Source organism: Neopsephotus bourkii, unplaced genomic scaffold (assembly GCF_033783945.1).
Source record: "Neopsephotus bourkii isolate Nb327-2 ecotype Australia unplaced genomic scaffold, CSIRO-AGI_Nbou_v1 NB_1707, whole genome shotgun sequence".
In the NCBI taxonomy this organism is placed as follows: Eukaryota; Metazoa; Chordata; class Aves; order Psittaciformes; family Psittacidae; genus Neopsephotus; species Neopsephotus bourkii.
This window is the reverse complement of record NW_026902181.1, coordinates 4,268,951-4,293,257: the sequence shown is the minus strand read 5'-3', so window position 1 is coordinate 4,293,257 and position 24,307 is coordinate 4,268,951. Positions and strand designations below refer to the sequence as shown.

The 24,307-nt window shown below is 57.8% G+C and overlaps 5 protein-coding genes and 1 long non-coding RNA gene across 6 annotated transcripts; all 6 read left to right on the top strand.

Moving 5' to 3' along the window:
• Positions 1–3,460: 3,460 nt before the first annotated feature.
• LOC133224600 (uncharacterized) lies at positions 3,461–5,934 on the top strand. The gene is made up of 6 exons (XM_061376165.1): positions 3,461–3,599; positions 3,846–3,947; positions 4,425–4,493; positions 4,663–5,443; positions 5,572–5,687; positions 5,811–5,934. Exons 2-6 carry the CDS (start codon positions 3,885–3,887, stop codon positions 5,904–5,906), a joined length of 1,125 nt encoding a protein of 374 aa, XP_061232149.1. The 5' UTR covers positions 3,461–3,599; positions 3,846–3,884; the 3' UTR covers positions 5,907–5,934.
• A 241-nt stretch (positions 5,935–6,175) lies between these two features.
• LOC133224743 (glutamine-rich protein 2-like) lies at positions 6,176–9,324 on the top strand. Its single transcript, XM_061376507.1, has 9 exons — positions 6,176–6,328; positions 6,598–6,720; positions 6,896–6,970; positions 7,274–7,438; positions 7,595–7,716; positions 8,039–8,104; positions 8,399–8,488; positions 8,761–8,914; positions 9,094–9,324. Exons 1-9 carry the CDS (start codon positions 6,215–6,217, stop codon positions 9,322–9,324), a joined length of 1,140 nt encoding a protein of 379 aa, XP_061232491.1. The 5' UTR covers positions 6,176–6,214.
• Positions 9,325–13,999: 4,675 nt separating this feature from the next.
• On the top strand, positions 14,000–16,102 carry LOC133224585 (uncharacterized). Its single transcript, XM_061376141.1, has 4 exons — positions 14,000–14,138; positions 14,385–14,486; positions 14,964–15,032; positions 15,202–16,102. The coding sequence occupies exons 2-4, from the start codon at positions 14,424–14,426 to the stop codon at positions 16,063–16,065; spliced, it is 996 nt and encodes a 331-aa protein (XP_061232125.1). The 5' UTR covers positions 14,000–14,138; positions 14,385–14,423; the 3' UTR covers positions 16,066–16,102.
• Positions 16,103–16,115: 13 nt separating this feature from the next.
• LOC133224586 (uncharacterized) lies at positions 16,116–17,258 on the top strand. The gene is made up of 4 exons (XM_061376142.1): positions 16,116–16,226; positions 16,350–16,441; positions 16,593–16,707; positions 16,875–17,258. The coding sequence occupies exons 1-4, from the start codon at positions 16,131–16,133 to the stop codon at positions 17,232–17,234; spliced, it is 663 nt and encodes a 220-aa protein (XP_061232126.1). The 5' UTR covers positions 16,116–16,130; the 3' UTR covers positions 17,235–17,258.
• A 95-nt stretch (positions 17,259–17,353) lies between these two features.
• On the top strand, positions 17,354–18,855 carry LOC133224742 (glutamine-rich protein 2-like). Its single transcript, XM_061376506.1, has 5 exons — positions 17,354–17,455; positions 17,631–17,705; positions 18,009–18,173; positions 18,330–18,451; positions 18,783–18,855. The coding sequence occupies exons 1-5, from the start codon at positions 17,354–17,356 to the stop codon at positions 18,853–18,855; spliced, it is 537 nt and encodes a 178-aa protein (XP_061232490.1).
• Positions 18,856–19,033: 178 nt separating this feature from the next.
• LOC133224676 (uncharacterized) lies at positions 19,034–20,045 on the top strand. The gene is made up of 3 exons (XR_009728928.1): positions 19,034–19,231; positions 19,504–19,657; positions 19,843–20,045. It is a non-coding gene; the product is annotated as an uncharacterized LOC133224676 (long non-coding RNA).
• The last annotated feature ends 4,262 nt before the right edge of the window (positions 20,046–24,307 follow it).

The window sequence follows — 24,307 nt, the reverse complement described above, 5'->3', positions numbered from 1 at the left end:
GCACGGCCGGCCAGACGGTTTGCTGCAGGCAGAGCGAAGCAGCCCCTTGCTGGCTGAGTGCCCTCTCCACTCTTGCACAGCAAAGCAAGGGTTTTCATCCAAACTAAGTTGGTGGAACATCCCGAAAGGGCAGCTTAAGGCAACCTGTTCACAGGGCTACTCAGTCTGTCGTATCAGGGCACTGGAAACAAGCTCGTATGTGTCTCCCAGCCAGGCCACGGATGCTAGTTTATGTGCTGGCCTTTTTGTTTTGTGAGCTTTGCATCATTCTTGTTCTACAGGGGCAAGGCACCTGAGGGTCTTGGTCCTCATTTGAACACTGTGCTGTAAAGCCAGGCTCTGTTTCTGGAGTTGCCTGGGGCTCCTCAGTTGCGGCAAGAGTCTTTGTGGGAAAGGGGAGCTGGAAGAACATCTGCAGGTGTGCTCTCCAAAACACAGACACTGGCCCTGCCACCAAAGCATAGGATGTTAAGGTTTGGTGCTTCCTGTGAAGCTTGTCCCTTCTGAACAGCCGCTGTGTCTGTCATGCGGGGCTGTTGCTGTAACCAGAGTCACTTGGCAGCCTTTTTCAGGAAAGCAGGACTCAGGGCTTGCTCCCTTGTTGTGTGGCACTAAGCCTTGGCTGGACGGACACTTGAGAAAGCAGCACAAGGGGCTTGTGAAGGGCTGTCTCCAGGATGATAAAAAGAGAAATTCTCCAGCTATGATCCTTCCCTTGATGAGGAACACAAGCACGCTCAAGTAAACATGTACCATGTTACAGCCTGATGAGGTAGGGGATAAAGCCTGCTGGAGGCACTTGCTTCCAAAGAGTGACAGGCTGCCCTAGCAGGGCCTTTTGCTTCTCCCCACACCCTTCTCTGAATTTCAGAGTGTAAAATGCATACATGGGTGCCAGGGGGCTGGCAGCAAGTGAGCAAGGCCAGCCCTGAGCAGTAGGCGAACAAATGTACCTTGCACCAGTGTCCTGCCTCATAGCTGGGGAGGGTACACAGAAGCCCGGGACGGGTGGGTCATCTCCAGCTACAACAGGGATCAAACCTCGGAGCCAAATCCCCCGAGGGATGCACCGCGCTGGGTGAGGTCTGAAGGCTGTGGATGGGTTTCCTGTGTTTCCAAGTACTAGGAACAAGTCTTGGCTGTACTCTGAGCATAGCATGGCTATTCAGCCTGTTGCAGGAGCAGAGTCCTATGCTGAGAGGATTATGGAATGCATCCACTGGAGTGCATGAAGTTCTTGCAGATGTGTTCAGGCCCCTTGTTCTGAGCTAATACTGGACCATGCTTTTCATCCTGGAAGACAGTGTTCAAGATGTGAGCAGCACTGCTCTTTTCTCCCAGCTGCTTGGCAGACCTGCCAGAAGTAAGGTCAGGGCTTGTTGCCTGCTATTGCACCACTTGGGCTTGCTTTTACTAGGCTGTGCTTGGGTCTTAACTGTGGAATTGCAGCCCCAGTGACCAGAGGGTTGAGCCGGTGTCCCCTGGGTCATAGTCAGCACCTGCCCCATAGTCAGCACCGCAACCTGAGTTCTCCTCAGGCTTCGCTTCACACCTTACCCTGACTAGAAGCCAGACGCAGTTGGCTAACCTGAAGCCAAGACGTGACTCAAAATCCCTACCTGCTTTAGGAAATCTGGCACCCTGCATTCACTGGGTCCCAAAGGTTGTGGGGAGATGGTGGATTGGGGCTGGTGGACGCAAGGACACAGCATCCGCCTGGCCTGACACAGCGTGGGCCTTGGTTGCCACTCTGTCAGCATTGAACCTCAGTTCTTTCCCTTCTGCCCCAAGGTCCTTCCCTTGCTGCTGCTGTCTGACGTTGCTGAGGTGGCCCCATGCTGGTTTAGGGGTCTTGCAGCTCCTGCCAGCCCCGAGGGCTGTCTAGAAAGCACGACTAGTCCCTGGCTGTGTCTGTGGAGCTCCTGAGCCTAAAGGTCTGCCAGTTCCTGAAGTGAAGGTGTAGGATGCATAGGATAAGAGGGTGAGCTTCCTGCCCTGGTGCATCTTGTCCCCATCTCTTCATGCCTACTCCCTCTTGGAATTCAATCCTCCCAGCTCAGGAAAGAAGACTACAAGGGCAAATCTCTCTTTAATGACTGAAAATGAATCTCTCCTCTCTTTAACAAGAGCAAGGTTTGTTAAGTTCTGCCTCCGGCTTCCCCACCCTCATTCTCCGAGTGCCTCACCGCAGGAGGGAGGTGTCGGTTCTCTGGCATGGTCGGACATGGAGGTTTCTTCAGGAAAAGATGTTCTTGAGGATTCTTTTTGTCAGTACTTGTCTGATGGGTGACTCTGCTTCCAAGATGTTTTGGAGTCCTCTCCTTGCTCGGGTTGTGTGGAAGCTTGTGTCTGTCTGTGCTGCTTTTTCCTGCTTGTGCAGCTCTTTGCTCTGGAGCGGGATGCTCAAAATCTGTGTGGTGATGCTGTCAGCAGCAGCCTTCCCCCCAGTATTGCCACGTCTAAGGGAGACAGTAAAACCTGTCCTGCTTCTGCCACATAGTTCTGCCCTCCTCGGCAGGACAGCTCGCCTTCCCGGGGCGCTCCGGTTCCCTGGGCAGGGGCTGGCGGAAGCGGGGTCGGTCCCGGGACCGTCACCCGTGCGCCCGAGCTGCGGGACTGGAGAGGGCCGCGGCGTGTCGCCTGGCAACGGGTGTTTTCATCAGCGCCGCCCTCTGTGAGTTCAGAACGGGCTCGGACAATGGGCGTCGAGGAGCGGGCGGTGGGTAAAGAGAGCAGGGCGTGGGGCAGGGTCAGTTGCTGCAGGTACGGGGCCGCGGGGCGCAAGGAACGGGGCTCAGGGGGGCTGGCGGTGGGGGGGGCGGTAGGGCTGGAGGGGGCAGAGGCTGCGGGGAAGGGGCCACCACATCACTGAGGGAGCAGGAGGCAGGCTGCTGGCTGCCCACTGACTCTCCTACCGCCAGCAGGTCAGACTCGTGTTGTCGGCCATAGGAGCAGCCATGGCTCTGCTCAGCTTGACCCAGCTGCTGGACACCGCCATTGGGGATCCCGATGTCGAGGCCGTGAACTTCCGAGCGCTGCGCAACCTGCTGCAGGCCATCCTGGAGCACCTGGGCCTGCAGGACAGCTCCATCCGAGGCTTGGAGCAGCTTGTGGAGTCGGACAGGGCAAGGACCCTGGCCGCGGGGCAGCAGCCCCAGCAGCCGGGGGAGCAGCAGCCCCAGCAGCCGGGGGAGCAGCAGCCCCAGCAGCCAGGGGAGCAGCAGCCCCAGCAGCCAGGGGAGCAGCAGCCCCAGCAGGCGGGGGAGCAGCAGCCCCAGCAGCCAGGGGAGCAGCAGCCCCAGCAGCCGGGGGAGCAGCAGCCCCAGCAGCCGGGGGAGCAGCAGCCCCAGCAGCCAGGGGAGCAGCAGCCCCAGCAGCCGGGGGAGCAGCAGCCCCAGCAGCCGGGGGAGCAGCAGCCCCAGCAGCCAGGGGAGCAGCAGCCCCAGCAGCCGGGGGAGCAGCAGCCCCAGCACCCGGGGGAGCAGCAGCCTGCGAAGGACCCGCTGCAGGACACCACCAGCGGCTCCGAAGCTGATGTGGCTGCCGACGTGGGACAGCTGGTGGAGAAGGTGGAAACCGACAAGAACAGCAGCTCCCAGGTAGAGGCTCTCCCCAGTCCCTTGGGTTCTCCCCCGTTGAGGCACCTCCTCCTCCAGGGGTGGCTCTTTGCCCTTGGCATCACCTTCAGCGCTCCTGCACAGAGCTCAGCACGAGCAGGCAGGGCTGGATCCAGCCCTGCTGACATGGGTTCGTGTGATGGCTTCCATTGGGGCAGGGTGGGGACCAAGTTCCCGGTCTGCAGGGACCCTCCCGTGGGGCTCATGCCTGCCACCCTCCTCTCCTAGGACAAGTCTGTCTCCCAGGATCTCCTTGAGATTAGCCAGATGAAGAAGGCGCAGTCCCGCATAGAAGGAAAAATCCATATGATCCAGGACGCGCTTGGCTTGGTGAGCTGCTGCTGGTGTCCCCAGGAGGGAGCTGGCCTCTTGCTCCCCTCCCTGCATCACCCCACATCTCCTTGCAGACCCTGTCCTCCAGCCTTGGATGTCACCTAGTGTGAAGGGCACTGGGAGGGAACAGTGGGAAGGGTGCCCCAAGAGGAAAGCATGGGAGCTCAGCCCACCCAACCCGGATCCCGGGGGAGGGCAGAAATGGACAGCACTGCCTCCAGCTCAAGCTGCTGGCAGAGGTGACTGTGTTTGTCCACCCAAGTGGCCCTAAGGCAATTCTTAACTGAACACCCGTTAAAGTACCACGGGTGCTGGGAAAGGAGGGTCAAGATCTACCAGTACAATACGGCAGCAGCCCCCAGGCACAAGCCTGCCCAGCGTCCATCTGTCTGGTGCCCAAGTTAATTTGCAGATGCTTCTGTTCAGTCCTGATTCTGCATCCTGACTGCCGTCCCTCTCCTCACCCCACTCTAGGGGAACCTCCAGGATGCTGCCGGCCAGCTGCCAGGCCTCTGGAACCTAAGGACTCTGGCCAGTGATGTGGTATGATTATGAGGACGCCAGATCCTGCTACAGGACAGGAGATGGCTGCATCCCTGGGGGACTAGTGCAGGCAGTGCCTCTGCACTAGGGCATGGCCCCCAGCAGTGCTGGGTGTGTGTGGGAGTGCTCCTGTGGGCTCCACCATGCCCTTGATCTCTTCTTTCCCCAGCAAATGGTGAAGGAAAGGCTGCGCCTCTACCCGGACCCAGAGGTGGTCAGCAACATGTTGCACTGGGATGTGCTGAAGGATTGCCTGGTGGGCAGGAAAGGAGAACAAGGCGGAGATGGAGGAAGACCCAGAGGACAAGAAGGAGACCAGTCTGCCACCACCAAGTCTCCCACTTCAGATGTGGACACCCCACATGGGTCAAGCTCAGTGCTGGGATCTAGAGACAGCTCAGTGGGGCTGAAGGATCCTGGGACATCTCTAACAGCCCCTAAGCAGCAGGGAGGCGTTCCCTCAGATCAGAGGAGGGATGCTAGCACCACAGTGGTGATGCAGGCAGTGTCTCAGGATGCACAGACCACCATCTTGGGGACACAACCAATACAGCCAGTGTCCACGGGCATCCAGACCGCCACCCTGGAGACACAGCTAGAGTCTACCGTCACTCAGACCACCATCTCAGGGGAGCAGCTCAGCACACAGCTTCACCAGGCAGGCCCCCTGGAAGCAGGGACTCTCTTGCCAACAACCCAGGGATTCGAGATCCCGCTCGACACTGATCCCAGGACCACGTCCCACTTGCAAGAGCTGGCGTTGCCCTCAGGCTCCAGCAGTGCCTATCACAATGCCTGCAAGTCCTACATGGAGACGGTGGAGGCTCTCAAGCAGATTGGGCAGCTCAGACACCATTATGCTTCCCTGAAGGAGCAGGTGGCCCAGCTAGAAGCCACCAGGTTGGAGCAGACTGAACTGGAGAAGCTGCGCCTGCTCCTCCAGGAGGGAGGTGGGAGCTCTGGGAGGCTTGTGGGGGTGTTTGAAATGCTGGGTCTGGAGCTGGTTGTGCTCAGAGCCTGGCCTGTAGGGTGAGACCCCTTCACTGACAGTGTGTCCCCTTGTACTGTGTTCTTCTAGGCCAGGAGAGCGCTGCCAACATGCTGGCTGATCTCCAGGGCCAGGTGTCATCCCTGCAGGGCTTGGCCAGTGACCTGCAGGGCCTGGCCAGTGACCTGCAGGGCGAGAAGGGAAAGGTAAGAAGTCCCTGAGGGGGATGCGGGCATGCTGGGAGAGTTGGGCAGAGGAGGCAGCTGAAGAGCCCCTGTGCTGGGATGACACGGGCCGTGCCCTGACTCTGCCCCCACTGCCATTCCCAGATCAGGATACTGGAGAGTGCCCTTGGCAAACTGGAGGCGGCCAGAGACAGCTGGCAAATGGACCTCAGCAACCAACTCAGCCCGCCATTGGGGTAAGAGGACAGGAGAGGGTTTTGTTCCCTGTGGGGATGCAAGGGAGCCCAGGAGGGCTGGGAGCATCCCGTGCTGGGGGGTGAGGGATGCCCCCTGAGCAACTAAGCTTATGAAGACTAAGCCTGCCTGTACCCCTGTCTCGCTGTCCAGGTCCAAAATGCAGGAGGTAAAGCGGGACATCAACACATTGTTGCCCAGCCTCAGGCACATGCCACTGTCCCATTAGGCCTCTTCTCCTTGCAGCTGGAAGAGCTGAGGCCAAATATGGGCAGGAGGAGGCAGTATGCCCCACGTGCAGCAGCGACACCAGCATGCGTTTGGGGAAGCTGCTGCAGTGCTACGAGAAGCTGCGGGGGCTGGTGGACTCCCTCATGTCGAGCAAGAAGAGGGGCGAGTTGGTGAGGCAGCTGCCAGGGAAGAGCCAGGTAGGGAGATGGCAGCATGGGGGACTTGGGAGGGGGCTGCCAGAACCATGCCCGGCTGCTTGTGCTTCGGGGCTATGTGGGGGAGTTCCTTGCTCCCCCCCATATTGTCTTGTAAAGTCTGCAGCACAGAGGGAGATTCAAGCCATGCTGCAGATGTCCTGCTGGCACTGAGAGCCTATGGCCACTGGCCCAGTAGGCCAGGTCTGTCCCCGTGGGGCAGCCACCCCACCTTCCGTGGCACTACCTTGTTATTTTCCTCCCTGGAGCAGGACGAGGAGGTGCTGAAGCGCATGCAGGCTGCCATCCTGCAGATGCAAGGGGAGTATGAAAAGCTCAACTCTGTCACGGGGAGCCTTCTGGATGACAGTCGCCAGCAGCGGAAAGATATCGAGGTAGATGGCTGAAACCCCCGTGGGGTTGGAGCATCCTCCAGGCAGAGCCCAGGCTGGGGACCATAAGTGATTTGCCCTGTGGAGATTAAAAGTACCTTTTCCAGAGGATTCGGTATGGAGGGAGAAGCAGGGGTGCTCCTGCCACAATGTCATGGGATGCTTTCTGTTTTGGAAGGGTCTGTTCCAGTCCTTGGAGAGGCTGGAGAAGGAGAAGGCAGACAAGGAGGACCTGGAGCTCGGAATGGATGAGGTACAACCTCAAGGGGCCTAAGGGGGTCCTGGGCAGGGTGACAAATGCCCCTTGTCCCCTGGGAGCTTGGTGTGCAGAGCTGGCCTGAGGGAGGGAGGATTCCTAGCCCAGCTGCAAGTCCCTCTGTCTCCCCACATGTCCCTTGGGCTGGTGGGACTGACCCCACGGGGGTGATGGGGTGAGTGGGACTACACAGCTGTGGTCCTGCTGGAGTGCTTTTGCCTCTCCCCCTGCAATGAGCTGACCCTGGCTGTTGCACCTCCATCCTTTCCCCACCATTCTCCTGCCTTTCCCTGTTGCTAGAAAGCAGACAAAGACGCCTTGGAAAGCAAAGTCAGCCGCGCCCAATTTGAGGCGAGCCTGGAGCTGCTGAAGGAGAGAAACCAGGAGGTGCTGAGCCGGCTGACAGGCCAGGAGCAGGGGCTGCACGAGGTCCAGCAGCAGCTGCGGGAGGAGATGGCCTCCAAGGTGAGTGGCGGCTCATCACCACGGCGTAAAAATGGCACCTTCGGGGCTTGGTGGCCCAAGGCAGCATCCTTTTGAGGATTCCTGCTCCTGGCTTTTCTCTGGGGATGCAGTGTCCCATCCTGGAGCCGCTGTCTGAGGGACTGTGTCTGTCTGCAGCTGGATCGCCTGGAGCTGGGGCTGTTCCAGCAGCAGCTGGATGAACACTGGAAGAGCAGCCTCAAGCAGCTCAAGGAAAGGGCACCACCAATGGAAGCTGACGATGCAGCTGGGATTAGGAAGTGAGTGCAATAGGGACAGCGCTCGCCTTGTTCCCACTTTGTCCTTGCCTGCATCCCCTGTTCCCATGGTGCTCTGGGTGCCTGTGGCAGTGGTTCCCACAGCATTGGAGGTTTTTGGGCACTCCCCTCTGTGGATTCTCCTGTGCCTAAGATGAGGTGGAGCTTTTTCCCAGGAGGGAGCCCACAACCAACCACTCTCCCTCATCCTATCCACTTTCTTCTGTAACCAGCCAGCAGGCTGGGACCTTGTTGGTGTTGGGGGGGATAAGCCAGGCTCGAAAACAAGTTTCCCAACTCACCCAACCCTTTCTTCCCTCCCCAGGCAGCTGCTGGCAGATTTCCAGTGCCTGTCTTGTGACAAGCAACTCAACATGCGGGTGCCTGGCTCGTGAGTAGCACACAACACAGGCGCATTACGAGTCTGCATGGGTGGGACGGGGGGAGATGGGTGCTGGTGATGCTCCAGACCAGGCATGGGGTTCGGGGTGTCTGCCTATGAGGGTCCGATCCTGCCCAGCACCTTCCACAGGCCTGCCCGTCAGCGGGAGGATTAGGAGCTCTCCCTTAGGGCAGCAGGCAGGGAATGCCGTGAGGTACAAGCCTATGGGGTTTGGGGTGCTGCCACGAGCCAGGGTGAGTCATTTGTCTCCTGTCACCTACTGACGGCTCTTGCCCTCCCCAGGCCTATCCCGCCCATCCAACCACTTCCACCGCTGGTCCCTCACATCACTGGACAACCCCACCCTGTTCTAAAGACGGAGCATACCCACAGGTAGGGGACATGGGACCCATCCCCATCCCTGGGCTGCAGGATGGCCCTGCCCCAGCGAGGGAGAGTCCTTCCCTGAGCTGGGGAAAGGGCTCTGCTCCCTGGGCAGGGCAGGGGAGCAGAGATGTGACACAGAGGCTCAGCTGTGCTTGCCCCAGGCCTGGGGGTTTAGCAGCCTCCCCACTGTGCTGCCCCATCTCTCTCTCAGTGGCGCTGAAGCCACATGTGCTGAGTTGCGTGCTGGGTGCTGAGTGTTCCCATACCCTATCCTGCAGGGAGCGGATGGCTGCATGCAGGTACCCCGCCTTGCCACGGCAGTCTGGGGGCCAGCATACCCTCACACACCCGCTGCAGCGCAGCCTGCACCTCCAGCTTCTCCAGCCCAGTGCCCCACAGACACTCCAGCCCTCCACGCTGCTCCCCAGCAAGGTAGGGATGAAGAAAGAAGGGATCTGGCGGGGGTGACTGAGCTTGGGAGGGTGATGCTGAGCATCTGGGGAGGATCCATGCCACGGCTTCAGCAGGAGAGATGGGTATAGGTATAGAGGGTTGCTTGGGGATGCTGAATTGAGCCTTATGCTTTAGCCAACCCATTCTCTCCTCCCCAGCACGACAAGATAGAGCTGTTGGGCCAGGACAGCCGCAGGACTGACCCCTGCTCCTCAGCCCCAGGCACCACTGGCCCACTGGAGCAGAGGTCGGCCTCATCCCACAGCCACCTTCTCCAAGTACACCGGCCCCACCCACCCCTACAGCCTCGTAGGATGGATGCAGCAACCCGGCGGCCGGGAAGGACTGGGGGTCACTGGCAGAATCCACCCCAGCAGGCGAGGAAGTAGCTCCTAGCGATAGTAATAAATGGTGATGTTCGGCAAAGTGCCTGTGTGGCCTTAGTGGGGGGACCCTGGCTTGGGATCTGCCCTTGTCCTGTGGCCACATGTCACTGAAGGAGCTGAAAATGCCCCTGGCCACCCCACTGCTCCTCATCCCCAGGGTCGGAGCAACCTGAGCTGCTGCGCTCCCCCTGGCATCTCCACGAGTCCTGTGTGGCCCCCATGGCCCCTGCTAGGGGAGCCTGTGGCCCCACAGTGGGGCTGGGGAAGCTGCGCAGTGCCGCAGGAGGAGGAGGATGCTCAATTGCTGCTGAAGGTGATAGCAAATTGGCACCTGGCTGGGAAGGCTGGTGGCAGCAGCACACGGTGAGGGACAGCTCAACTCCCTGCTAAAAGCAGGAAACTTGTCCATATTGTTGCCCTTGCTTTCTGATTGTGAGTATTGCAGTGGCATTGGTAAAGAGCACAGGGTAGGAAGGGGCTTCAGGGCTTCATGCTACAGTTGGCTTCCTTGCTATTTATGACAAGGAAGGCAACACGTGTGGCTGTAATGCTTCTGGCCTCCAACTTAGATCATACCTAGCACACAATTCATCCATGAGCCATGGCACCACTTAGCTGGGGCCAGCCATGTTTTGGTGCCTCAAATTGCATAGGAGAGCTAACTCCCACCAGAAATAATGGTGTGTGGACTTCTGAGGCCTGGATTCAACTCCCCTGGCTTCAGAAGTCTACAGAATAAAAGCTTAACACTGTGTCCCATTGTAGCCAAAGGACTGTAGTCATCTGACCATATGTGGTTGTTAAGGGACTGTGCTGTTGACTTCACTGCCTGTGTGGACCATGCAACCAACAGTCTTCAGTCCCTGACTGTAGACCCCTCAAGTGTCCTGGAAGCCCTGATATCAAGCTTAGATGTAGAAACATACACAGCAGTTACCTGAAGTTAGGTGAGAGGAATGCCAGTACAGGTATCTGTGGGATACCTGTAGGTGCCTGTGACGAGGTGAACTACTGCAGAGGATCAGGAGATGAGACAGAGGTTTGTGCTAAATGCACGAGGCTGTATTAACCAAATGCCACAGTGCTGAACCGGTGCCTGTGACAGGCACAGCCTTCATGGTAGCATGTAAGTGCCAGTGTAAGGTCGCAACTGCTCTGTTTGTGTAAGTCCCTTATACCCACCTGGACCTCAACAGGGCTTGAGAAGAGGATGTGTACCATCTCGGCATGGTCTGTTGAGGCACCGCTTGGTGTTGCCTTCGTTGGCATGGCGACCTGGTTCAGGAACGGCACGGCGACCAATCCCAGCCTGCTCGGGCCATCAGCTCACGGACACCAATGTGGTGGATGGCAAATGGCGTTTCTTGGCGAGTAACACGGTGTTATATAGCCTGGGTTTACAACGTCACGTCCGTCTGCTTACGACCTAGGCTAGGCCCTATTGGCTACGCGGAGGGGGGTCTTATCTTTCCGTACAGCGCGACATCTTCCCATCGCCAGACCCTAACTACCTACAGCTTGGGTAGGAGCAGTAGTGGCACCTGATAAACATTTTGTTAGATCACTGTATTCCTAAGCTTTATTTCCTGCTCCCATCAGGCATCGGGAGACACAGGGGCTCTCTGCCCATGGCTGGGGGGGTTGGAACTTGATGATCTTAAGGTCCTTTCCAACCCTAACTAAGACCGGTCCCAACACTGATCCCTGAGGGACACCACTCATTACTGGTCTCCAGCTGGACATTGAGCCATTGACCACAACTCTTTGTGTGCAGCCATCCAGCCAGTTCTTTATCCACCGAGGGGTCCACCTATCATAGAATCACAGAATCATAGAATGGTTAGGGTTGGAAAGTACCTTAAGATCATCAAGTTCCAACCCCCCTGCCATGGGCAGGGACACCTCGCTCTAAACCATATCACCCAAGGCCTCATCCAACCTGGACTTGAACACTGCCAGGGATGGAGCATTCACAACCTCCTTGGGCAAACTATTGCAGTGCCTCACCACCCTAACAGGAAAGTATTTCCTCCTTAGATCCAATCTAAACTTCCCCTGTTTAAGTTTTAACCCATTACCCCTTGTCCTGTCGCTACAGTCCCTAATGAAGAGTCCCTTCATTAGGGACCCCCCGAGGGATGCACCGCGCTGGGTGAGGTCTGAAGGCTGTGGATGGGTTTCCTGTGTTTCCAAGTACTAGGAACAAGTCTTGGCTGTACTCTGAGCATAGCATGGCTATTCAGCCTGTTGCAGGAGCAGAGTCCTATGCTGAGAGGATTATGGAATGCATCCACTGGAGTGCATGAAGTTCTTGCAGATGTGTTCAGGCCCCTTGTTCTGAGCTAATACTGGACCATGCTTTTCATCCTGGAAGACAGTGTTCAAGATGTGAGCAGCACTGCTCTTTTCTCCCAGCTGCTTGGCAGACCTGCCAGAAGTAAGGTCAGGGCTTGTTGCCTGCTATTGCACCACTTGGGCTTGCTTTTACTAGGCTGTGCTTGGGTCTTAACTGTGGAATTGCAGCCCCAGTGACCAGAGGGTTGAGCCGGTGTCCCCTGGGTCATAGTCAGCACCTGCCCCATAGTCAGCACCGCAACCTGAGTTCTCCTCAGGCTTCGCTTCACACCTTACCCTGACTAGAAGCCAGACGCAGTTGGCTAACCTGAAGCCAAGACGTGACTCAAAATCCCTACCTGCTTTAGGAAATCTGGCACCCTGCATTCACTGGGTCCCAAAGGTTGTGGGGAGATGGTGGATTGGGGCTGGTGGACGCAAGGACACAGCATCCGCCTGGCCTGACACAGCGTGGGCCTTGGTTGCCACTCTGTCAGCATTGAACCTCAGTTCTTTCCCTTCTGCCCCAAGGTCCTTCCCTTGCTGCTGCTGTCTGACGTTGCTGAGGTGGCCCCATGCTGGTTTAGGGGTCTTGCAGCTCCTGCCAGCCCCGAGGGCTGTCTAGAAAGCACGACTAGTCCCTGGCTGTGTCTGTGGAGCTCCTGAGCCTAAAGGTCTGCCAGTTCCTGAAGTGAAGGTGTAGGATGCATAGGATAAGAGGGTGAGCTTCCTGCCCTGGTGCATCTTGTCCCCATCTCTTCATGCCTACTCCCTCTTGGAATTCAATCCTCCCAGCTCAGGAAAGAAGACTACAAGGGCAAATCTCTCTTTAATGACTGAAAATGAATCTCTCCTCTCTTTAACAAGAGCAAGGTTTGTTAAGTTCTGCCTCCGGCTTCCCCACCCTCATTCTCCGAGTGCCTCACCGCAGGAGGGAGGTGTCGGTTCTCTGGCATGGTCGGACATGGAGGTTTCTTCAGGAAAAGATGTTCTTGAGGATTCTTTTTGTCAGTACTTGTCTGATGGGTGACTCTGCTTCCAAGATGTTTTGGAGTCCTCTCCTTGCTCGGGTTGTGTGGAAGCTTGTGTCTGTCTGTGCTGCTTTTTCCTGCTTGTGCAGCTCTTTGCTCTGGAGCGGGATGCTCAAAATCTGTGTGGTGATGCTGTCAGCAGCAGCCTTCCCCCCAGTATTGCCACGTCTAAGGGAGACAGTAAAACCTGTCCTGCTTCTGCCACATAGTTCTGCCCTCCTCGGCAGGACAGCTCGCCTTCCCGGGGCGCTCCGGTTCCCTGGGCAGGGGCTGGCGGAAGCGGGGTCGGTCCCGGGACCGTCACCCGTGCGCCCGAGCTGCGGGACTGGAGAGGGCCGCGGCGTGTCGCCTGGCAACGGGTGTTTTCATCAGCGCCGCCCTCTGTGAGTTCAGAACGGGCTCGGACAATGGGCGTCGAGGAGCGGGCGGTGGGTAAAGAGAGCAGGGCGTGGGGCAGGGTCAGTTGCTGCAGGTACGGGGCCGCGGGGCGCAAGGAACGGGGCTCAGGGGGGCTGGCGGTGGGGGGGGCGGTAGGGCTGGAGGGGGCAGAGGCTGCGGGGAAGGGGCCACCACATCACTGAGGGAGCAGGAGGCAGGCTGCTGGCTGCCCACTGACTCTCCTACCGCCAGCAGGTCAGACTCGTGTTGTCGGCCATAGTAGCAGCCATGGCTCTGCTCAGCTTGACCCAGCTGCTGGACACCGCCATTGGGGATCCCGATGTCGAGGCCGTGAACTTCCGAGCGCTGCGCAACCTGCTGCAGGCCATCCTGGAGCACCTGGGCCTGCAGGACAGCTCCATCCGAGGCTTGGAGCAGCTTGTGGAGTCGGACAGGGCAAGGACCCTGGCCGCGGGGCAGCAGCCCCAGCAGCCGGGGGAGCAGCAGCCCCAGCAGCCGGGGGAGCAGCAGCCCCAGCAGCCAGGGGAGCAGCAGCCCCAGCAGCCAGGGGAGCAGCAGCCCCAGCAGGCGGGGGAGCAGCAGCCCCAGCAGCCAGGGGAGCAGCAGCCCCAGCAGCCGGGGGAGCAGCAGCCCCAGCAGCCGGGGGAGCAGCAGCCCCAGCAGACAGGGGAGCAGCAGCCCCAGCAGCCGGGGGAGCAGCAGCCCCAGCAGCCAGGGGAGCAGCAGCCCCAGCAGCCAGGGGAGCAGCAGCCCCAGCAGCCGGGGGAGCAGCAGCCCCAGCAGCCGGGGGAGCAGCAGCCCCAGCAGCCGGGGGAGCAGCAGCCCCAGCAGCCGGGGGAGCAGCAGCCCCAGCAGCCGGGGGAGCAGCAGCCCCAGCAGCCAGGGGAGCAGCAGCCCCAGCAGCCGGGGGAGCAGCAGCCCCAGCACCCGGGGGAGCAGCAGCCTGCGAAGGACCCGCTGCAGGACACCACCAGCGGCTCCGAAGCTGATGTGGCTGCCGACGTGGGACAGCTGGTGGAGAAGGTGGAAACCGACAAGAACAGCAGCTCCCAGGTAGAGGCTCTCCCCAGTCCCTTGGGTTCTCCCCCGTTGAGGCACCTCCTCCTCCAGGGGTGGCTCTTTGCCCTTGGCATCACCTTCAGCGCTCCTGCACAGAGCTCAGCACGAGCAGGCAGGGCTGGATCCAGCCCTGCTGACATGGGTTCGTGTGATGGCTTCCATTGGGGCAGGGTGGGGACCAAGTTCCCGGTCTGCAGGGACCCTCCCGTGGGGCTCATGCCTGCCACCCTCCTCTCCTAGGACAAGTCTGTCTCCCAGGATCTCCTTGAGATTAGCCAGATGAAGAAGGCGCAGTCCCGCATAGAAGGAAAAATCCATATGATCCAGGACGCGCTTGGCTTGGTGAGCTGCTGCTGGTGTCCCCAGGAGGGAGCTGGCCTCTTGCTCCCCTCCCTGCATCACCCCACATCTCCTTGCAGACCCTGTCCTCCAGCCTTGGATGTCACCTAGTGTGAAGGGCACTGGGAGGGAACAGTGGGAAGGGTGCCCCAAGAGGAAAGCATGGGAGCTCAGCCCACCCAACCCGGATCCCGGGGGAGGGCAGAAATGGACAGCACTGCCTCCAGCTCAAGCTGCTGGCAGAGGTGACTGTGTTTGTCCACCCAAGTGGCCCTAAGGCAATTCTTAACTGAACACCCGTTAAAGTACCACGGGTGCTGGGAAAGGAGGGTCAAGATCTACCAGTACAATACGGCAGCAGCCCCCAGGCACAAGCCTGCCCAGCGTCCATCTGTCTGGTGCCCAAGTTAATTTGCAGATGCTTCTGTTCAGTCCTGATTCTGCATCCTGACTGCCGTCCCTCTCCTCACCCCACTCTAGGGGAACCTCCAGGATGCTGCCGGCCAGCTGCCAGGCCTCTGGAACCTAAGGACTCTGGCCAGTGATGTGGTATGATTATGAGGACGCCAGATCCTGCTACAGGACAGGAGATGGCTGCATCCCTGGGGGACTAGTGCAGGCAGTGCCTCTGCACTAGGGCATGGCCCCCAGCAGTGCTGGGTGTGTGTGGGAGTGCTCCTGTGGGCTCCACCATGCCCTTGATCTCTTCTTTCCCCAGCAAATGGTGAAGGAAAGGCTGCGCCTCTACCCGGACCCAGAGGTGGTCAGCAACATGTTGCACTGGGATGTGCTGAAGGATTGCCTGGTGGGCAGGAAAGGAGAACAAGGCGGAGATGGAGGAAGACCCAGAGGACAAGAAGGAGACCAGTCTGCCACCACCAAGTCTCCCACTTCAGATGTGGACACCCCACATGGGTCAAGCTCAGTGCTGGGATCTAGAGACAGCTCAGTGGGGCTGAAGGATCCTGGGACATCTCTAACAGCCCCTAAGCAGCAGGGAGGCGTTCCCTCAGATCAGAGGAGGGATGCTAGCACCACAGTGGTGATGCAGGCAGTGTCTCAGGATGCACAGACCACCATCTTGGGGACACAACCAATACAGCCAGTGTCCACGGGCATCCAGACCGCCACCCTGGAGACACAGCTAGAGTCTACCGTCACTCAGACCACCATCTCAGGGGAGCAGCTCAGCACACAGCTTCACCAGGCAGGCCCCCTGGAAGCAGGGACTCTCTTGCCAACAACCCAGGGATTCGAGATCCCGCTCGACACTGATCCCAGGACCACGTCCCACTTGCAAGAGCTGGCGTTGCCCTCAGGCTCCAGCAGTGCCTATCACAATGCCTGCAAGTCCTACATGGAGACGGTGGAGGCTCTCAAGCAGATTGGGCAGCTCAGACACCATTATGCTTCCCTGAAGGAGCAGGTGGCCCAGCTAGAAGCCACCAGGTTGGAGCAGACTGAACTGGAGAAGCTGCGCCTGCTCCTCCAGGAGGGAGGTGGGAGCTCTGGGAGGCTTGTGGGGGTGTTTGAAATGCTGGGTCTGGAGCTGGTTGTGCTCAGAGCCTGGCCTGTAGGGTGAGACCCCTTCACTGACAGTGTGTCCCCTTGTACTGTGTTCTTCTAGGCCAGGAGAGCGCTGCCAACATGCTGGCTGATCTCCAGGGCCAGGTGTCATCCCTGCAGGGCTTGGCCAGCGACCTGCAGGGCCTGGCCAGTGACCTGCAGGGCGAGAAGGGAAAGGTAAGAAGTCCCTGAGGGGGATGCGGGCATGCTGGGAGAGTTGGGCAGAGGAGGCAGCTGAAGAGCCCCTGTGCTGGGATGACACGGGCCGTGCCCTGACTCTGCCCCCACTGCCATTCCCAGATCAGGATACTGGAGAGTGCCCTTGGCAAACTGGAGGCGGCCAGAGACAGCTGGCAAATGGACCTCAGCAACCAACTCAGCCCGCCATTGGGGTAAGAGGACAGGAGAGGGTTTTGTTCCCTGTGGGGATGCAAGGGAGCCCAGGAGGGCTGGGAGCATCCCGTGCTGGGGGGTGAGGGATGCCCCCTGAGCAACTAAGCTTATGAAGACTAAGCCTGCCTGTACCCCTGTCTCGCTGTCCAGGTCCAAAATGCAGGAGGTAAAGCGGGACATGAAGGATCTGGCAGAGCAGCAGCGAATAAGCAAGGCTGCACTGGATCAGTTGGTGACCCAGACAGCCGAGGAGGAGCAGGAGCAGGTGAGATGTGGGGGGAGCTCCCACCACCTGCTGGCTCTTTGAGGTGGTGCTGGTGGGGTTCCCAGCCACATCCCCTGGCTGGCTGGGGCCGTGGAGCCTCCATGGCACTTGGGATTGTTGGTTGTATCTGTCCCATCTCAGAGGTGATTCCTCTTCTCCTTCTGCAGCTGGAAGAGCTGAGGGTGATGAAGAGCACGGGGCAGGAGGAGGCAGTATGCCCCACGTGCAGCAGCGACACCAGCATGCGTTTGGGGAAGCTGCTGCAGTGCTACGAGAAGCTGCGGGGGCTGGTGGACTCCCTCATGTCGAGCAAGAAGAGGGGCGAGTTGGTGAGGCAGCTGCCAGGGAAGAGCCAGGTAGGGAGATGGCAGCATGGGGGACTTGGGAGGGGGCTGCCAGAACCATGCCCGGCTGCTTGTGCTTCGGGGCTATGTGGGGGAGTTCCTTGCTCCCCCCCATATTGTCTTGTAAAGTCTGCAGCACAGAGGGAGATTCAAGCCATGCTGCAGATGTCCTGCTGGCACTGAGAGCCTATGGCCACTGGCCCAGTAGGCCAGGTCTGTCCCCGTGGGGCAGCCACCCACCTTCCGTGGCACTACCTTGGTCATTTTCCTCCTGGAGCAGGACGAGGAGGTGCTGAAAGCGCATGCAGGCTGCCATCCTGCAGATGCAAGGGGAGTATGAAAAGCTCAACTCTGTCACGGGGAGCCTTCTGGATGACAGTCGCCAGCAGCGGAAAGATATCGAGGTAGATGGCTGAAACCCCCGTGGGGTTGGAGCATCCTCCAGGCAGAGCCCAGGCTGGGGACCATAAGTGATTTGCCCTGTGGAGATTAAAAGTACCTTTTCCAGAGGATTCGGTATGGAGGGAGAAGCAGGGGTGCTCCTGCCACAATGTCATGGGATGCTTTCTGTTTTGGAAGGGTCTGTTCCAGTCCTTGGAGAGGCTGGAGAAGGAGAAGGCAGACAAGGAGGACCTGGAGCTCGGAATGGATGAGGTACAACCTCAAGGGGCCTAAGGGGGTCCTGGGCAGGGTGACAAATGCCCCTTGTCCCCTGGGAGCTTGGTGTGCAGAGCTGGCCTGAGGGAGGGAGGATTCCTAGCCCAGCTGCAAGTCCCTCTGTCTCCCCACATGTCCCTTGGGCTGGTGGGACTGACCCCACGGGGGTGATGGGGTGAGTGGGACTACACAGCTGTGGTCCTGCTGGAGTGCTTTTGCCTCTCCCCCTGCAATGAGCTGACCCTGGCTGTTGCACCTCCATCCTTTCCCCACCATTCTCCTGCCTTTCCCTGTTGCTAGAAAGCAGACAAAGACGCCTTGGAAAGCAAAGTCAGCCGCGCCCAATTTGAGGCGAGCCTGGAGCTGCTGAAGGAGAGAAACCAGGAGGTGCTGAGCCGGCTGACAGGCCAGGAGCAGGGGCTGCACGAGGTCCAGCAGCAGCTGCGGGAGGAGATGGCCTCCAAGGTGAGTGGCGGCTCATCACCACGGCGTAAAAATGGCACCTTCGGGGCTTGGTGGCCCAAGGCAGCATCCTTTTGAGGATTCCTGCTCCTGGCTTTTCTCTGGGGATGCAGTGTCCCATCCTGGAGCCGCTGTCTGAGGGACTGTGTCTGTCTGCAGCTGGATCGCCTGGAGCTGGGGCTGTTCCAGCAGCAGCTGGATGAACACTGGAAGAGCAGCCTCAAGCAGCTCAAGGAAAGGGCACCACCAATGGAAGCTGACGATGCAGCTGGGATTAGGAAGTGAGTGCAATAGGGACAGCGCTCGCCTTGTTCCCACTTTGTCCTTGCCTGCATCCCCTGTTCCCATGGTGCTCTGGGTGCCTGTGGCAGTGGTTCCCACAGCATTGGAGGTTTCTGGGCACTCCCCTCTATGGATTCTCCTGTGCCTAAGATGAGGTGGAGCTTTTTCCCAGGAGGGAGCCCTCAACCAAGCGCTTTCCCTCATCCTATCTCCTTTCTTCTGTAACCAGCCAGCAGGTTGGGACCTCGTTGGTGTTGGGGGGGGGTGGGGGCATAAACCAGGCTGAAACCCAGGTTTCTGAACTCACCCAGCCCTTTCTCCCCTCCCCAGGCAGCTGCTGGTGGATTTCCAGTGCCTGTCTTGTGACAAGCAACTCAACATGCGGGTGCCTGGCTCTGAGTAGCACACAACACAGGCGCATTACGAGTCTGCATGGGTGGGACGGGGGGAGATGGGTGCTGGTGATGCTCCAGACCAGGCATGGGGTTCGGGGTGTCTGCCTATGAGGGTCCGATCCTGCCCAGCACCTTCCACAGGCCTGCCCGTCAGCGGGAGGATTAGGAGCTCTCCCTTAGGGCAGCAGGCAGGGGATGCCGTGAGGTACAAGCCTATGGGGTTTGGGGTGCTGCCACGAGCCAGGGTGAGTCATTTGTCTCCTGTCACCTACTGACGGCTCTTGCCCTCCCCAGGCCTATCCCGCCCATCCAACCACTTCCACCGCTGGTCCCTCACATCACTGGACAATCCCACCCTGTTCTAAAGACGGAGCATACCCACAGGTAGGGGACATGGGACCCATCCCCATCCCTGGGCTGCAGGATGGCCCTGCCCCAGCGAGGGAGAGTCCTTCCCTGAGCTGGGGAAAGGGCTCTGCTCCCTGGGCAGGGCAGGGGAGCAGAGATGTGACACAGAGGCTCAGCTGTGCTTGCCCCAGGCCTGGGGGTTTAGCAGCCTCCCCACTGTGCTGCCCCATCTCTCTCTCAGTGGCGCTGAAGCCACATGTGCTGAGTTGCGTGCTGGGTGCTGAGTGTTCCCATACCCTATCCTGCAGGGAGCGGATGGCTGCATGCAGGTACCCCGCCTTGCCACGGCAGTCTGGGGGCCAGCATACCCTCACACACCCGCTGCAGCGCAGCCTGCACCTCCAGCTTCTCCAGCCCAGTGCCCCACAGGCACTCCAGCCCTCCACGCTGCTCCCCAGCAAGGTAGGGATGAAGAAAGAAGGGATCTGGCGGGGGTGACTGAGCTTGGGAGGGTGATGCTGAGCATCTGGGGAGGATCCATGCCACGGCTTCAGCAGGAGAGATGGGTATAGGTATAGAGGGTTGCTTGAGCTTGGGATGCTGAAGTCCAGCCTTATGCTTTAGCCAGCCCATTCTCTCCTCTCCAGCAGGACAAGATAGAGCTGCCGGGGCAGGACATCCGCAGGGCTGGCCCCTGCCCCTCAGCCCCAGGCACCACTGGCCCACTGGAACACAGGTCAGCCCCATCCCAGAGCCACCTTCTCCAGGTACACCGGCCCCACCCACCCCACCTGCCCCGCAGGATGGATGCAGCAACCCGGCAGCCGGGAAGGACTGGGGGTCACTGGCAGAATCCACCCCAGCAGGCGAGGAAGTAGCTCCTAGCGATAGTAATAAATGGTGATGTTCGGCAAAGTGCCTGTGTGGCCTTAGTGGGGGGACCCTGGCTTGGGATCTGCCCTTGTCCTGTGGCCACATGTCACTGAAGGAGCTGAAAATGCCCCTGGCCACCCCACTGCTCCTCATCCCCAGGGTCGGAGCAACCTGAGCTGCTGCGCTCCCCCTGGCATCTCCACGAGTCCTGTGTGGCCCCCATGGCCCCTGCTAGGGGACCCTGTGGCCCCACAGTGGGGCTGGGGAAGCTGCGCAGTGCCGCAGGAGGAGGAGGATGCTGAATTGCTGCTGGAGGTGATAGCAAATTGGCACCTGGCTGGGAAGGCTGGTGGCAGCAGCACACGGTGAGGGACAGCTCAACTCCCTGTGAAGCAGAGCTGTTCCAGATGCTGCCTGCCTTCTCAGGATTTGAACATTGCAGTGGGATTGGCAGACAGAGGGAACCAAGGCTTCAGGGCTTTTACTAGTTGGGGTGCTTACAGGCAAGGGGAACAAGGCACGTGCTGGGCTGTGGAGGCTTTGCCTCCAACTTAGATCATACCTAGCACACAATTCATCCATGAGCCATGGCACCACTTAGCTGGGGCCAGCCATGTTTTGGTGCCTCAAATTGCATAGGAGAGCTAACTCCCACCAGAAATAAGGGTGTGTGGACTTCTGAGGCTAGGATTCAACTCCCCTGGCTTCAGAAGTCTACAGAATAAAAGCTTAACACTGTGTCCCATTGCACACAGCATCACAACAGTTATGATCCTCTATGACTCCATGGCAGTGGGTCATGGTGCTGACACCAAACTCCCACTGGTGGCCAGGTTGGGATGGGACCCCCAGCAGGGCTGGAGGTGGCAGAGAGATGAGGTTCTTCTCTGGCCCATGGCCAGCTCTAGGATGCTGCTAACACTATGGCAGCCACCAGCTCATGCATGCTGCTCACTCAGAGTGACCCAAAATGTGGCATGGCATTAGGAGCTGCTTGTTATTTCCACACTGCCTGTGCTTCTGGAAGGGCATTATACAGGTCTCCAAATTATGTTGGTTCAAAAACCAGAGCATTTGCTCAGTTTCTTTATCATTTCCTGAGCAGGCGCATTTGTCTCTGTCCTACTTGTGGCTGGCAGCCAGAGCCTAGATCTATGCAGGAAATCTGCCTTGAACAACATGTGAGCACTGCCAAGAAATGCACTGCTGGTCCCCACAGGCACCAGCAGACAACTTTATAATTACTTACTCTCAGGAGATCAAGTTGTGTATGGTGTTCTTCTCCAAAAACCTAAGCATTTTCATATTGCACAGTAGCTCTGCTTGATGAGAGAAGGGACAGTGCCTTGGGCTGTTACCAGACCCAGTTACAGAGAAGCGCTGCAGGAGGGTTTTGGTGTTGCAACCTCCATAGCATCCAACTGAGCTGTCTGCTGTTGAGCCTGCCAGGCACTGTCGCAGCAGGGAAAGACGTGACTCACAGGGGACCAACATTCAGAGCCCAGTGTGTGCTTGGCTTTCTGGAGGCCAGGGTCTGGTCTGCAGCGAGTGGTGTGGCTGCTCACTGCGTGCAGGGAATTTCCTCTTTCTGCTTGCTCATGCCATACACCAACCTCAGGTTGGTGCTGGGGCCAGCATCCGCTGATGTCTCTGTGTGGGGCTGCACAACTTGTGTGTCTGCAAAACCCACAAAACCCTGGGGGCTCTCTCAGGGATGAGGAGAGAACATTTTTCTTTGTGCTTAAAAGCGCAGAGGCCAAAGCCTGAAGTCCTGAAGGAGGTTTCATGCAGCCCTTAATCTGCTCTCGCATCTTTCCCTGGCAGTGAGGGCTGTGCCCCTCCAAGCCCAGGCATCCTCTCTCCCACCAGGATGGGAAATGGCTGTGGCGGTGGGATTTTTTTCCCCTCTCTGTAAAGGAGAGCAGGGACAGCAAGCTCAGAGGGGGGAAGAAGCACAGAATAGGTGATCCTGCTGGAGTTTCAACCTGGTCCCCGGTGAGGCAGGAGCCTTCCAGCAGGGCTGCTGCTATTTATGTATTTCATATGTGCCGTACATCTGCAAAGGAAAAGCGTGAGAGTGACTCAGCTGCTGCTGCAGGGATTTATGGCTACAGCAAGGCACACGGGGAGGGCTGGCCACGCTGCCAGCACACATGGACACACTGTCAGCTGCAGCTGCTGTTCACCACCTGCCATAAAAGTCTGGGACTGGTTCCTGCACTGCTGGTAACAGGAGGCATTGTCATGCACAGCAGCACGTCTCTGAACACAAGCCAGCCAGGAGGGCTCGCAGGGATGGCTTTTCTCCTCCTTGGTTGGCCTGACACTGCTGGGCAGGCTGTGTTGTTTTCCAGATAATATAGACAAAAATCAAATGTGTGATGCTCTTGCACTGACCTGCCTTGGAAAGTATTCTGCTTATGAGCAAAAGATTATACCAAAAGCAAAAGTGGTAGCAAAATGAAACATATATGGCTGGAGGAGGGATAAGAAGTTAGCGAGAGGGAAGGTAACTTCTGTACCATTACAGGTAATGGGACTCCCTGAAAAATAACCCACCTCCTACTCTATGGAAAGTGAAGGCATCTCAGCAGCAACATTGAGCCTTGCAGAGAGTCTGAGCATTCAGGCAGAGACTCCGCAACTGTCTGCTTGACAGAGTCCTCTCCGGCAGCCAGCAAGGCTCTGGGGGCCACATGGCCTCTGTCCTTCTCCCAGTTTCCACCTGCAGTGGCCCATTAAGCATACTGTTTTTTTCACACTGGCTGTCAGTGGCTGATACTGCAACCAGGGTATTACTATCTGGCACAGGACATACCTGAAAACTTGTCCCTCTATGGGACCAGCATCCTTGTCAGGGTTGTGAGGAGACACCTACAAGCAGCTGGGATTCACCACCCAGGACCCTTTCTTGAAGGAAGCTGTAGACGCACCACCTTTCACAGATCTCATCAGAGCTGCTGCTTTTCTTTCCAAATTAATTCCCATTCCTTTTTTTCAGGGATTACTCCTCTAGAGGCTGGACCTTTGGTCCAAGAAATGAGGGAGCCAGGTTTAGTGAGTAAAGGGATTCAAATCCGTGCTTGCTAACCAGTTAGCCCAGTGAGGGCTTGTGGGGCTTCCCATCACTGTTGCTGAAAATGGGTCTGCTGTGCAGCACAAAACTACAGACCGATCAGACAGAGAGGGCACTACTGCAAATGTGACTATGACTTAGTGGTCAGGGCATGTAGGTGTCTGCCAAACCTTGCTGTGCATTTTTCATTAAATATTTAGTGGCTAAATTAAGGAAACAGTTTTCTGAGCAGAGTGCCCATTCTCCTAGGTGAGTGGCTTGACTGCTAAACCATCCAAGTCATCATTTTTCCCCTGACACAGATGCGCTGAAGTTTCTTTGCCTTCTGCAATCCAAAGAAAAACTTGACAGTTAAGAGCTCTCTGTCAGAGGCAACTTGCAAAATATTTCACTTGGGAACACCAGAACCCAAACACTGCTTTTTTGTGAGGTTACAGGATCTTTGCCATGGCTTCAGCTTGCAGGGTTTTGAATTATTTTATGGTGCAAGACTACCCTAAGACAAATGAAGTTAACTACTCTTTCTTCTGTGCTGCCCCACCCCGATGAAAAATGAAGGCGATAACATGGCTGTTTTTCACTCTGCTTGTCCATGGGGTTTTGCTGTGAACTCTGAGCAGCCAAAAGCACAAAAAGATCCCACAGCTCGATGGGAGAAGTGGGTACATCCAACTGCAGCACATAGTATTTAACAGCAGCTGTAATTATGCAAAGGGGTTGCTGAGAGAGGCTGCCGTGGCTTCTCTACTGCATTAAGCCCTTAAATGAAGATTTTTATCTTTAGGAAGTCTAAAGGTTGCCTAGTGTTTACCACAGAGAAAGTCAACAAATGGGTATGAATACAGAGAGACAGAGGGCACAGGCATGGGGACTACTCAGAGAGCCAGAAGGTGCAGAAAAGGAGGGAGCACAGGGACTGAAGCCATAGCTCAGGGAGCAAAGTGTACAGCTAACAGGTGGGGTCAGGAACAGGTTGTTAAGAGGGAACACTGCTTTGGAAAATAACATGATTTGACTTTTTTCTTTTAAAGAAAAATACAGTGTCCTGTCTGTGTAAGTCCATGCTGGGACGCCCTGTCTGACCTGGCTCTGAACCTGGGCGTGTGACCAGCCATTATCTGGGGCCATGTAGCAGTCTGCTGTAGGTACTGTTTGCAGTATAT